Here is a 12518-nt window from a genome sequence, read left to right as displayed (position 1 = left end):
TTCCCAGGTTCATATAACACGTGTACATTTGAGTACAAATTACGTGAGAGAATCCGACATTGTGACGTCACTTACATGCCACCTGACTTACCAAGGCTGAGATCTACTGGACACATCCATCTATCAGTTATCCATAACTGCTTATCCTGTGCAGGGTTGTGGGCAAGCTGGAGCCTATTCCAGCTGACTATGGGCAAGAGGCGGGGTACACCCTGGACAAGTAGCCAGGTCATTGCAGGGCTGACACATACCGTAGAGACAAACAACCATTCACACTCACATTCACACCCACGGTCAATTTAGAGCAACCAATTAGCCTAACCTGCATGTCTTTGGGGGAAACCGGATCACCTGGAAGAAACCCACGCAGACATGGGGAGAACATGCAAACCCCACACAGAAAGGCCCCCGTCAGCCACTGGGCTTGAACCCAGAACCTTCTTGCTGTGAGGCGACAGTGCTAACCACTAAACCACCATGCCGCCTCTAGTGGCTACATTGCTTCTAAATTGTAAACAACCCTAAAGATTGTCAAGTGTTTGGCTGTAAAAATAAGCCCGATCATTGAAGCAGTGAACACATACGCACACAAGTAAACAGTGAGCACACACAGACCCAGCCTTTGGGAGCCTAAAGTAAACACAAAAGCACATGATTCCAAGCCATTTGATAGTCATGTGATTCGTGAGGCCTCTGGGAAACAGAGTCCTTGTCAGCCATTTTGCGGCCAAAACCAGCACTGATGTAACACTTGTCTGTTTAAGATGTAGACATTGTAAATGTACCTGCACAGTATGTATAGAGGATGTTACATGGTTGCGTGCAGATATGAAATTTATCTTCGTGTGGTGAACATATTCATGAGTGAGTAAAGCAAACGAGTGAAAATATTTTCAACATGAGAAGATAAACTTCATATCTTCGCACAACCATGTAATGTTCTTTATATTATATGGGCACATTTACACACACACAAAAAAAAAACCCGCAAGTTAATCAAAAGAATTTTTAAAGTTGAACCGGTTCGTCATTTTGACAACGTGCATCAAATCAGTGGGAAAACACTGGAAGTGATGTCATCGGAGTGAAATATCAGGAAATATTCTATCCACATTCACTGGATATGAGCAATCGCGCGCTCTGATTGGCTACTCTACTACTTGGCTGTCAGCTCATATACCGTGAGAAGAAAAAAACAAAATGGCAGAGTGTGTTGCTGAACCAACCGATGATGAAATAAAAACTACTCAAACACAAAACCCCAAAAAATAAAAAAAGGAATAAAAGTATTTGATGGTAAGAACATATCTTTTTTTCAAGAATTATTATTTTTCACAAATTGCTACTGTTATTTCACTGGTTTGTTTACATTCTTCATCTTTAAGCATTAAAATTTGTTGAATTTTTTAGACTGGTTCAAAAGCTCAAAGAAGTTTGAAAATTACATAACTGAAATGTCCGAGGAAGAACTAAATAAATGTCTAAAGCTATTCTATACCGGGCAGCACGGTGGTGTAGTGGTTAGCACTGTCGCCTCACAGCAAGAAGGTTCTGGGTTCGAGCTCAGCGGCCGGCGAGGGCCTTTCTGTGTGGAGTTTGCATGTTGTCTGCATGGGTTTCCTCTGGGTGCTCTGGTTTCCCCCACAGTCCAAAGGCATGCAGGTTAGGTTAATTGGTGGCTTTGAATTGACCGTAGGTGTGAATCTGAGTGTGAATACTTGTTTGTCTATGTGTCAGCCCTGCGATAACCTGGTGACTTGTCCAGGGTGTACCCCGCCTCTCACCCATAGTCAGCTGGGATAGGCTCCAGCTTGCCTGTGACCCTGTTGGACGGATAAGTGGCTACAGAAAATGGATGGATGGATATTCTATACCTCGGCACGACAGCAAGATGGCACTTTCTCAAAAAAAAACCCAACAACACTAAAGTCAATTCGTGCAGCCATCGATAGGTTTTTAAGAAGTCCGCCTAAGCGGAAATTATTTTGTCGGACATTTTGCATAAAGTTTTTATTTATCGAATTTGCAAAAAATAAAAATAAAATGCTCTGTTTCTCAAAATCCAGTGAATGTAGATAGAATAAAACAATTATTCCACTCAGTCTCGTCATACATGGCTTATAGCCAATTCAGTGCTATGTGCCTTGTCGGCTTTCAGCTCATGTATGACTCGATTTCGTGGAATAACTGTTATTTTTTTCGTGGTCCAAATCCTGCGCTCTGATTGGCTGGCGAGCGGGTCCATATCCTATGGTACAGACTCCAGTTACGGACTCCGGTTATGGACCTCTGGCGACTCACTCGTTCACAACAACAACAAACATAGTAGAATTTTTTGTCAACATTTATCTTTTTTTATAAGATTTATTTATAAGATTATCAAAAATCTTATACATTTTTGCCAGCATTTCTCAGAAGAATAGCATTAATTTTACATCATGGATAGCGATAACGACAGTGTTCACAGCGAAAGCGAGTTTTACTACCTTGAGGAAGACAAAATTAAAGAAAACATTTCAGGAGAAAGCTAAAACCAGTAATTTGCTAACACTCAGCAAAAACATGGCTGAATCCAGAACGACTCAATTTTGTATAAATAGGGGACTACACAGGCGGCAAATGTAGTTTTATTCCTGCCATGGAAGTGCACTTGTATACCGAGGAGGAAGCCGTGAATGAGGATTCAAAATGGTGGCTTGGCTCGGGTTTCCCTTTCGGGCGCTCCCATTTTCTGTTAGAATTTGGTAAAGAAAAAAAAATATATTATTTACCAGCTTGAGGTCGGTCCGTATGGTGAAATACCGTGACCTCGGCCTTGAATACTGACCTCAGCCCAGAGGGCCTCGCTCAGTACTTTCAAGACCTTGGTCGCGGTATTTCACGATACGGACCTCCCAGCTGGTAAATGACATGTATATATGTCACTCAGATCCACAATGTATTTTCTATGAAAAATGCGAGTTTTTCAACATGAGAAGATAAACTTCATACCTTCAAGCCAATGTGTGATTTTCATTTTATTATACAGACACATTCACAAATAAAAAGTACCCAAATTTATCAAAATAATTCATCGATTTCCTCACGAGTGACACATAGAGATTTATGAAACGGTTTTGATTCTCCGTGTCCCGGATGTAGTTCATATGAAAAATACAAGTGGTGCATTTCCCAGTAAAACACTCATGTCCATATAATATTAACATATATTTATGATTTTTTTTGTCAATATAATTCCAATAAGATTTTGATATGACCTGTATAAATGTAATCTAAATATTCAGATGTTTTCAGATGTTTGAGGTTAAAAGTTTCCTAATCCTTTTTATGGACTGCTGCTTCTACCTCACTGACAATTATAGGATAAGAGCGAAGAACATCGTGTGAGATCAGCTGTAGGGCAATGTTTGAACAAGTACTATGTTTCATGTGTGTCACAGTCTGCAAAAACCCTTCCCATTTTACAGTATTTTACATGAAATTCAAGCATTTGAAAATCGATTTTTCTTCCAAAAGTGAATTATGAGACATTTTCTGCTATATACTGTGTAGTTCTGAAAATGACAGGCTTTCCTGTGCTGAAATTGGTGTCTTAGAGCATTTTACAGCAAATTCAAGCATTTGAAAATCGATTTTTCTTCCAAAAGTGAAAAGGGAATAAATGGCTGTAAGGTTCACTAGATGTGGGTGGAGCACAGAGGACGGCAGGACAGAGACTGAGTTCGCAAAAACTCTTTTATTTTCACTTTTCAGTGGAATAGCTTTCTGTCTCAGCCACACACGCACGCACACACATTCCGGTTATCTGGTTGTGGAGAGAGCCCCTCTGCTCTCGCTCTCCCTCCTTAAATAGGGCCTGTGGACCACCTTGAAATTAAAGGGTTGGAGTGCCAGATACCAACGAGTGATCCGCGTGTTGGCATCTTTCATGCGGTGGAGCCACTGGAGGGGCGTGTGGTCCGAACAGAGGGTGAAAGGGCGCCCCAGCAGGTAATAACGGAGGGCGAGGACCGCCCACTTGATCGCCAGACACTCCTTTTCAATGGTGCTGTAGCGCCCCTCACGCACTGACAGCTTCCTACTGATGTAGAGGACGGGGCGGTCCTCCCCCTCCACCTCCTGGGACAAAACTGCCCCCAGCCCTCTGTCCGACGCATCGGTCTGTAACACAAAGGGGAGAGAAAAGTCAGGGGAGTGTAAAAGTGGCCCCCCACACAGTGCAGCCTTTACCTCTGAAAAAGCCTGCTGCCATTGCTCCGTCCACTGGACCGGATCTGGTGCCCCCTTTTTAGTGAGATCAGTCAGCGGGCTGGTGACGTCTGAATAATTACGTATAAACCTACGGTAATAGCCAGCCAGCCCCAGGAACTGTCTCACCCCCTTTTTGGTCTTGGGCCTCGGGCAGGCCGCAATCGCTGCCGTCTTATTAATTTGGGGATGCACCTGCCCGTTGCCCAAGTGGAAGCCCAGATACCATACTTCTACCCACCCAATCGCACACTTCTTTGGGTTGGCTGTGAGCCCCGCTCGCCTCAGCGACCTAAGGACGGCCCTCAGATGTTCCAGGTGCCTCGGCCAGTCATTACTATAGATGATTATATCATCTAGATACGCGGCCGCATAAGTGGTGTGGGGGTGGAGGACTCTATCCATCAGCCGCTGAAACGTCATGGGTGCCCCAAACAGCCCAAACGGAAGTGTGACGAATTGGTGTAAACCAAACGGTGTGGAAAAGGCCATTTTTTCTCGGGATAGCGGAGTCAAGGGGATCTGCCAATATCCCTTCATCAAATCCAGTGTCAAATAAAAGTGAGCCGTGGCGAGTCGATCGAGCAACTCATCAATACGAGGCATTGGGTACGCGTCAAATTTAGACACCGCGTTGACTTTTCTATAGTCCACACAGAACCGGACCGACCCGTCAGCCTTGGGTACCAAGACCACCGGGCTGCTCCAGTCACTGTGGGACTCCTCGACAATGCCCATTTCGAGCATAGTCTCAAGTTCTTCCCGAACCACCTTTTTTTTGTGTTCGGGTAGCCGGTAAGGGCGGCTACGCACTACCACCCCCGGGGGCGTCTCTATGTGGTGCTCTATGAGGTTAGTGCGACCGGGCAGGGGCGAGAACACATCCGAAAACTCGGTCTGCAACTGGGCGACCTCCTTGAGTTGGGTCGGGGAGAGGTGGTCTCCACAGGGGACCGGAGAGGTACGTGATGCCAATGCCCCTTTTTGAACCTCCGGCCCCAGCTCCGCCTTCTCCGGAACCACCGACACCAATGCCACGGGGACCTCCTCGTTCCAGAGTTTAAGCAGATTGAGGTGGTAAATCTGTAGCGCCCCACCCCTGTCCGTTCGCCTCACCTCATAGTCAACATCCCCAACTCGCCGTGTGACCTCAAAGGGTCCTTGCCACTTGGCGATCAATTTGGAGCTCGACGTGGGCAACAGTACGAGTACCTTATCTCCCGGTGTGAACTCTCTAAGGCACGTACCCTTGTTGTACAGGCGGGCTTGCCGTTCCTGGGCCTGCCGCAAATTCTCCTGAGTTAGGTGGGTGAGGGTGTGGAGTTTTGCGCGCAGATCCGTAACGTACTGAATTTCGTTCTTGCTTTGTGAAGGTCCCTCCTCCCAATTTTCCCGCAGCATGTCTAGGATGCCGCGCGGCTTATGCCCATATAATAATTCGAATGGGGAGAACCCCGTGGAGGCTTGGGGGACCTCTCGCACTGAAAACAACAAGGGTTCGAGCCACTTATCCCAATTACGTGCGTCCTCACTTACGAATTTTTTAATAATATTTTTGAGGGTGCGGTTGAACCGTTCCACTAAACCGTCCGTTTGTGGGTGATACACGCTGGTGCGGATCGGCTTAATCCCCAATAACCCACACAGTTCGCGCAGTGTTCGTGACATAAACGTAGTGCCTTGATCAGTCAGAATCTCTTTCGGGATTTCAACTCGGGAGATGACGCGGAAGAGCGCCTCTGCAATACTGCGTGCTGAGATATTGCGCAGAGGCACTGCTTCCGGGTATCGCGTTGCATAGTCCACCAGAAATAATATAAAGCGGTACCCCTGTGCTGACCTATCTAATGGCCCGACGAGATCCATCCCAATTCTTTCAAATGGGGTCTCGATTAATGGAAGAGGGCTCAAAGGCGCTTTTGGAATGGCCGCTGGATTTACTAACTGGCATTCGCGGCATGCCGTACACCACCTACGGACATCGCCGCGAATCCCCGGCCAATAGAATCGGGCCATTATTCGGGCTAGTGTTTTATCCTGCCCCAAGTGTCCAGCCATGGGATTAAAGTGAGCTGCCTGGAATACCAATTCCCGGCGGCTCTTCGGAATTAAAAGCTGCGTGACTCGCTCTTTAGTTTGAGTGTCCTGCATCACTCGGTATAATCTATCCTTCATAATCGCGAAGTAGGGGAAAGACGGGGTGGCGTTCGGCTGGAGCGTTTGACCATCGATTACTCTCACTTGGTCAAACGCATGCCGCAGAGTCTCGTCTCGCGACTGCTCTAATGGGAAATCCACGAGGGATTCCCCAATAGAGAGAGGAGGAGCCGGCGGCTCCTCACCCTGACGCGGAGATGATGTAGATGGCCCTGTGACAGCTGCTCCTGCCAAAGCGACACCGGGACCTCCCCCTGTCAAATGGCAGGACCCACTCTTTACTAGGCGTGTCATTAAACCCCGAAATCCCGGCCAATCAGTCCCCAAAATTAAAGAGTGGGTAAAGTGAGGATTAACCGCCGCCTTCACTATAAATTTTTCCCCTCTGAAAATAATGTGGACCGACACCAAAGGGTAGCGGTGAACATCCCCGTGCACACACAACACCTTCACCCCTTGTGCTCCCCCCAATGCCTCGTTTTGAACCAGGCTTTGGCGAATTGAGGTCTGATTACAACCAGAATCCACCAACGCCTGATATGTAGCCCCTTGGATACTCACCGGTATGCGATACGCTCCGGCCCGATCGAGGGCGGCCTCTGGCGTGTCGGGGATCCGAACCACCGCGCCCACTTCCATTGCCGTGCACTGCTGTTGAAGATGGCCCAGCTCCCTGCAGCACCAGCAAACCGGCCTGGGCTTTCCCTCTGCACCGGTGTTCTGGGGCTCACTCACCTGAGGTGGGGGAGAGACAGACACAGAAGGGAGAAACGGGAGGGCGCCGTGGGTGCAGCGGGCCGGCTGGGGTGGCACCGGCCCCCGTCTCCGCGGTGGGGGAATGGGGCGAGGACGGGACACAGAAGGAGGGAGAGAGACAGAGAGAGAAGAGGAGAGAAGAGAAGACGCCATCTGCTGTCCTGCTGCCGGAACAGCCGCCAAATGATCCTCCGCCAGCTCGACTGCCTGATCCAGCGATGCCGGGCGGTGGCACTGGACCCACTCCGCGGTTCCTACTGGTAAGCTAGTGACGAATTGTTCCAGTACCACCTGGTCGATGATCCCCTCGGCGTCACGGTTGTCGGCCCTCAACCACCGCCAGCAGGCATCCCGGAGCTGCTGGCCAAACGCGAACGGCCGGCCAACTTCCTCCAAGTGCAAAGCGCGGAAGCGCTGGCGCTGTTGCTCTGGCGTGCGCCCCACGCGCTGGAGGATGGCCCGGTGGAGGTCCGCGTAGGCCAGCCGGCGGTCGGCGGGGAGCTGTAGCGCGGCCAGCTGCGCCTCTCCCGTTAGGAGGGGGAGAAGGCGCGCCGCGCGCTGCTCCATCGGCCACCCCGAGGCTTCTGCGACTTGTTCGAATAGCGTGATGAAAGCCTCGGGGTCGTCCTGCGGACCCATCTTGGTAACGGTGAGGGGAGACGGGCCCGCGGCCGGAGCGCTGGTGGACCCCGCCGTCACGAGGAGGTGCCGGAACGCCTTGCGGTCTTCCTGCTGGGCCAGCACCAGGGCTTCGAAGCGTCGCTCCTGTTCCTTCTGGAGGGTGACGAGTGCCTGGTGCTGGCTTTGCTGGGCCGTGGCGAGGGCGTGGACCAGGTCGGGCGAACGGGGAGGACTCCATGGGGCTGATCGGCTGGTGCTCCACTCTTATCCCGGGTTTCGGCACCACTGTAAGGTTCACTAGATGTGGGTGGAGCACAGAGGATGGCAGGACAGAGACTGAGTTCGCAAAAACTCTTTTATTTTCACTTTTCAGTGGAATAGCTTTCTGTCTCAGCCACACACGCACGCATGCACATTCCGGTTATCTGGTTGTGGAGAGAGCCCCTCTGCTCTCGCTCTCCCTCCTTAAATAGGGCGCGGTCACTGGGAAGACACACACAAACACAGGTTAATTGCTCTCAGGTGTAATGATTCTGCCACTTACCTTCCCTGACTCCACCCTCCTGTCACAGACCGGCACTTGACCACGCCCCCGCTGCCACAATGGCATTTAAAGTTTCCATTACAACTCCACTAAGATACACCAACACATTGACTGTAAGAACAACTACTACTACTACACTGTGTGCACAATTATTAGGCAAGTTGTATTCCTGAGGATTAGTTTTATTGTTGAACAAATACAGTGCTCTCAATCCAAATTGTTAATAAACCTAAAACCCCAAATGCTTAACAAAGGAAAAGGAAGTTTAGGCTTTCTCAGGGGAATATGGGTCTGTCTCAGAAACTGGGTACTGTGGGGGTACCCCACTAAATATACTCACAGTCAATAAACTATACAGTTTTGAATGGTGATGTTGGTTTTAATTTGAAATAAAATGATGAAAGAAATAAGACAGATAAAACTAAATCTTTGATGTGAATATTCAGAATTTGGCAAAAATTCTGCAAATTTGTGGAAAAATGGCGGCTTGATCTGGAACATGATAAATGGTTGACTACATCGCATTCGCTTAAAAAGGTTGTAGTCCACTGAAAAGTCTACAGTTATCACTAATTGTATTTTAAGTTGTAACTTTATACACCTAAAGATTGGTGCACTCACAGAATAATCATAACCGTAATAAAACATCATGCAAAATATTTGATCACCGTTGTAACTCCATTTTCCACATACCCAAAACTAATACGATTGTGTGTTTTGATCTAAACGGAAAGCCTCAGGGTCAAGGTCACTACCTCACCAAAAGTAATAATTTAAAATCACTACGCGATATAAAAATTTAGTTATAAATCTGCGATTTTGTTTTTTTTAAAAACGAAAGCTGAAAGTTAGGTATAGAATATGTTTCTTACAGAATATGTTACAATGGCAGCTGGTCTTGTATGAATTTCTGAGCTATAAAATGAGTTGTGGTTTATTTTTTTACCATAGCGTGTTATTTGTGTGTGGGGAAGGACACACATTAACAATTTGCATGTGTAGAATGGAATTTTCCACTCCAGCAGTTAGAAGTTAATCGTGCTTCCATTTGCGGTCTTTCTGTTATGCGGGTGATCTGTTCAGACGTTATCACTGAAAAGGTGAGTTTTGACAGTTTTATTTTGTTTTAGTCTTGCAGTATAAGGCAATAGAATGTTTCTTTTTCATCTTACATATTTCGTCGTGTTTGCGTATTTTTGGCCAATATTTTGCAACCATGGTCAATTTAGATCAAATTTTTGATAGAATCTACAGCCAGTCATTTTGCCCCGTCCCCACTCTGTCCGGTGCGGTAGTGATGTCCCGTTGCTTGCGTGCCGCAGCAGAGACCCGCGCGACCTTCAGCCGGTACAGTCGCTGTTCTTTTATCACCGCCGTTTTTCTCATCTTTCTGGTGTGTTCTTGATTTTTTCATTGTGTCCTATTGTCCTATTTCGCCATATCAAATACCCAAAATGTATAATATTATTCCTATTTAAGTGAATAATCAATCCAGTCATCATAACTTGGCATTTTTAACCCAAGCAATCAAAAAGAGGAAATTTATTCAATATTTTGTGAAGGAGGGGCTTTAATTCTTCATGATGTAGTTATTTTATATGTAAATCAATTTTACAAAAGCATTTGAATTATAATTAAAAAGTTTTTCCACAGTGGAGGCCAGATAAAGCAAGATAGTATCTTTATTCTTATTAAACATGACAAAAGAAACATTGAGTGTTCGGTAAATGCAAAAAAAATAGTAAAATTAGAAAATTTATTTTTTGACCATAATGTCCCAAATGAGAGACCAGTTTCTGAGACGGACCCATATATAAGTGTGCACAATTATTAGGCAACAGTTCATGTGCAGAATTATTATGCAACTAAATGAAAAGCTAAAATTTTCCCATCTCACTTGTTTATTTTAATTTTTAGAGTAAGTGCAACAAATAAACAACTCAGAGTTAACAAATAAACAATTTTGGCATTTCAAAAATATTCAGTGATCAATATAGCCACTCTTCTTTTCAGTAACTGCCATGAGCCTTCCATCCATGGAGTCTGTTAGTTTTTTAATTTGTTGACGATCAACTTTCTGTGCAGCAGCAACCATGGCCTCCCAAATGCTGTGGTGGTGCATTGTCCTCCCTCACTGTAAATGTTTAAGAAGGGCCCACAAGTTCTCAGTAGGGTTTAAGTCAGGTGAGGATTTCTCTCACCTTTAAGGCCTTTGCTGTCTCGCCAAGCAGTGGAGTACTTGGATGCATGTGATGGTGCATTGTCCTGCATAAAAATCATGGCCTTCTTGAATAATGTAGACTTCTTCCTGTACTACTGCTTGAAGAATATATCTTCGAGAAACTGGCAGTAGGTTTGGGAGTTGATTTTAAGTCCATCTTCAACCCGAAATGGTCCAACTAGCTCATCCTTAATAATAGCAGCCCATACCAGTATCCCTCCTCCACCTTGCTGGCATCTGAGTCGAAGTGGTGCCATGTGTCCATTAGTTATCCAGCCATGGGCCCATCCATCTGGTCCATCAAGAGTCACTGTCATTTCATCCATCCATAAAACCTTTGAAAAATCTGTCTTTAGATATTTCTTGGCCCAATCTTGACATTTCATCTTGTGAGTCTTGTTTAGTGGTGGTCGTGTTTCAGCCTTCCTTACCTTGGCCATGTCTCTGAGCACCGAACACCTTGTACTTCTGGACACTCCAGTTCTGGAATATGGTGGCACTGGAGGATAATGGGTTCCTGGTACCTTCATGTTTAATCCTTCTCAAGCCTTTTGCTGTTAATTTGCATCTTTTCTTCTCCACACATTTTTTTGTGACCCTGTTATCTATTTGCAACAAAATGTTTGATTGTTCTGTGGTCACATTTCAATAGCTTAGCTATTTCAAGAGTGCTGCATCCCTCTGATAGGCATTTTACAAATTTTGTCTTTTCAGTGTCTGTTAAATCTCATTTTTTTGGCTATTTTGCCTGAGATAAAGAAGCTACCTAATAATTATGCACACCTTAATATCGGGTGTTAATGACTTTAGGCCACACCCTCCCTCTTTACACAAATAAATACCACCTGAGAATGCTTAAATCCAATTAGCATTCAAGTGTATATAGCTTGGGGTTAGAAAATATGCATAGAAATAATGGTAGGGTCAGAGTACTCACTTGCCTAATAATTATGCACACAGTGTACTATGTATTTGCATTTAATTTAACATGTAATAAATAAAGTTTTAAAAAAATATGACCGTGAAAACTATATCTTTATATCCATCTTTATTCCTACTTTATTTGTGGCTCCTTATCTCCCTAATATGATCTCTGCAGAAAGCCTTGGTAAGCTTAGACAGTTGATATGATCATTTCTTCTTCATATTTATTATCGATTTGAGGGAATATATTTACATTATCTTGAAGTAGAGGTGTCACAGCATGTTGTAGGCATAAAATCACAATTTTTTTTAATCATATTTGGCTGAAGACGTTTTGACGTGGCAGATTTCTCAGATCTCCAAACATATACCCAGAGGTGCATGTTAAATTTCCTGCTTTAGAGATTCTCTTGTGTTGTACATGCTTCCTGAACAGTTCTCTGTCTTCCTTAATTTAGGCTCAAGATGCAGACTTGAACTCAAACATCATCTACCATATCAGGACAACAGAGGCTAGAAAGCTCTTTGAGTTAAACCCTGTAACAGGAGAGCTGAAGGTGCTGTACACACTGGACTTTGAGAAGCTCTCTCCTGAGGAAACCATGCACACCTTCGTGGTAGAGGCAGTGGACAGTTCTGGCAGCATGCCACCCGGTTTAGCCACTGTTACAGTCATGATAACGGTAAGCTCCTATTCACAATCTGCTCATACTGAATATCCTTTTCACAAACTTAGTACTGTTCGACTTTATAGAATATAGTTATAGAAGAGGAATGATTTATAGGCATGTAACAATATATTGTTTGATGAAAAATCATGATACAAATTTGTCAGTTCTAATTGATGAAATAAATAATTAATTGTGATTATTATTAGGCTGCATAATCTCATAGCTTTTCTGAGCTGTAATTGTGCTGTTTACACAGCAGAGGGCACAATGACATACAATAGCAGGAATACATGTGACTTCACTATAGGTGGAAGTAACACAGCTCTAATGTTGCAAACCCCCTCACCCCCCCACCCCCCCACACACACAAAACAGA

General features: G+C 45.4%; 1 protein-coding gene across 1 annotated transcript in view; it reads left to right on the top strand.

Moving 5' to 3' along the window:
• The window catches only part of pcdh15b (protocadherin-related 15b), a 462078-nt gene that overhangs the window by 261034 nt on the left and 188526 nt on the right, over positions 1 to 12518 (top strand). The window contains 1 exon segment of the mRNA XM_060938905.1: positions 11930 to 12154. Within this exon segment, the coding sequence (XP_060794888.1) occupies positions 11930 to 12154 (225 nt within the window).

Source organism: Neoarius graeffei, chromosome 14 (genome assembly GCF_027579695.1).
Source record: "Neoarius graeffei isolate fNeoGra1 chromosome 14, fNeoGra1.pri, whole genome shotgun sequence".
NCBI lineage: Eukaryota > Metazoa > Chordata > Actinopteri > Siluriformes > Ariidae > Neoarius > Neoarius graeffei.
Note: the sequence above shows the minus strand (reverse complement) of the source record. Positions and strands in the feature narration are given on the sequence as shown.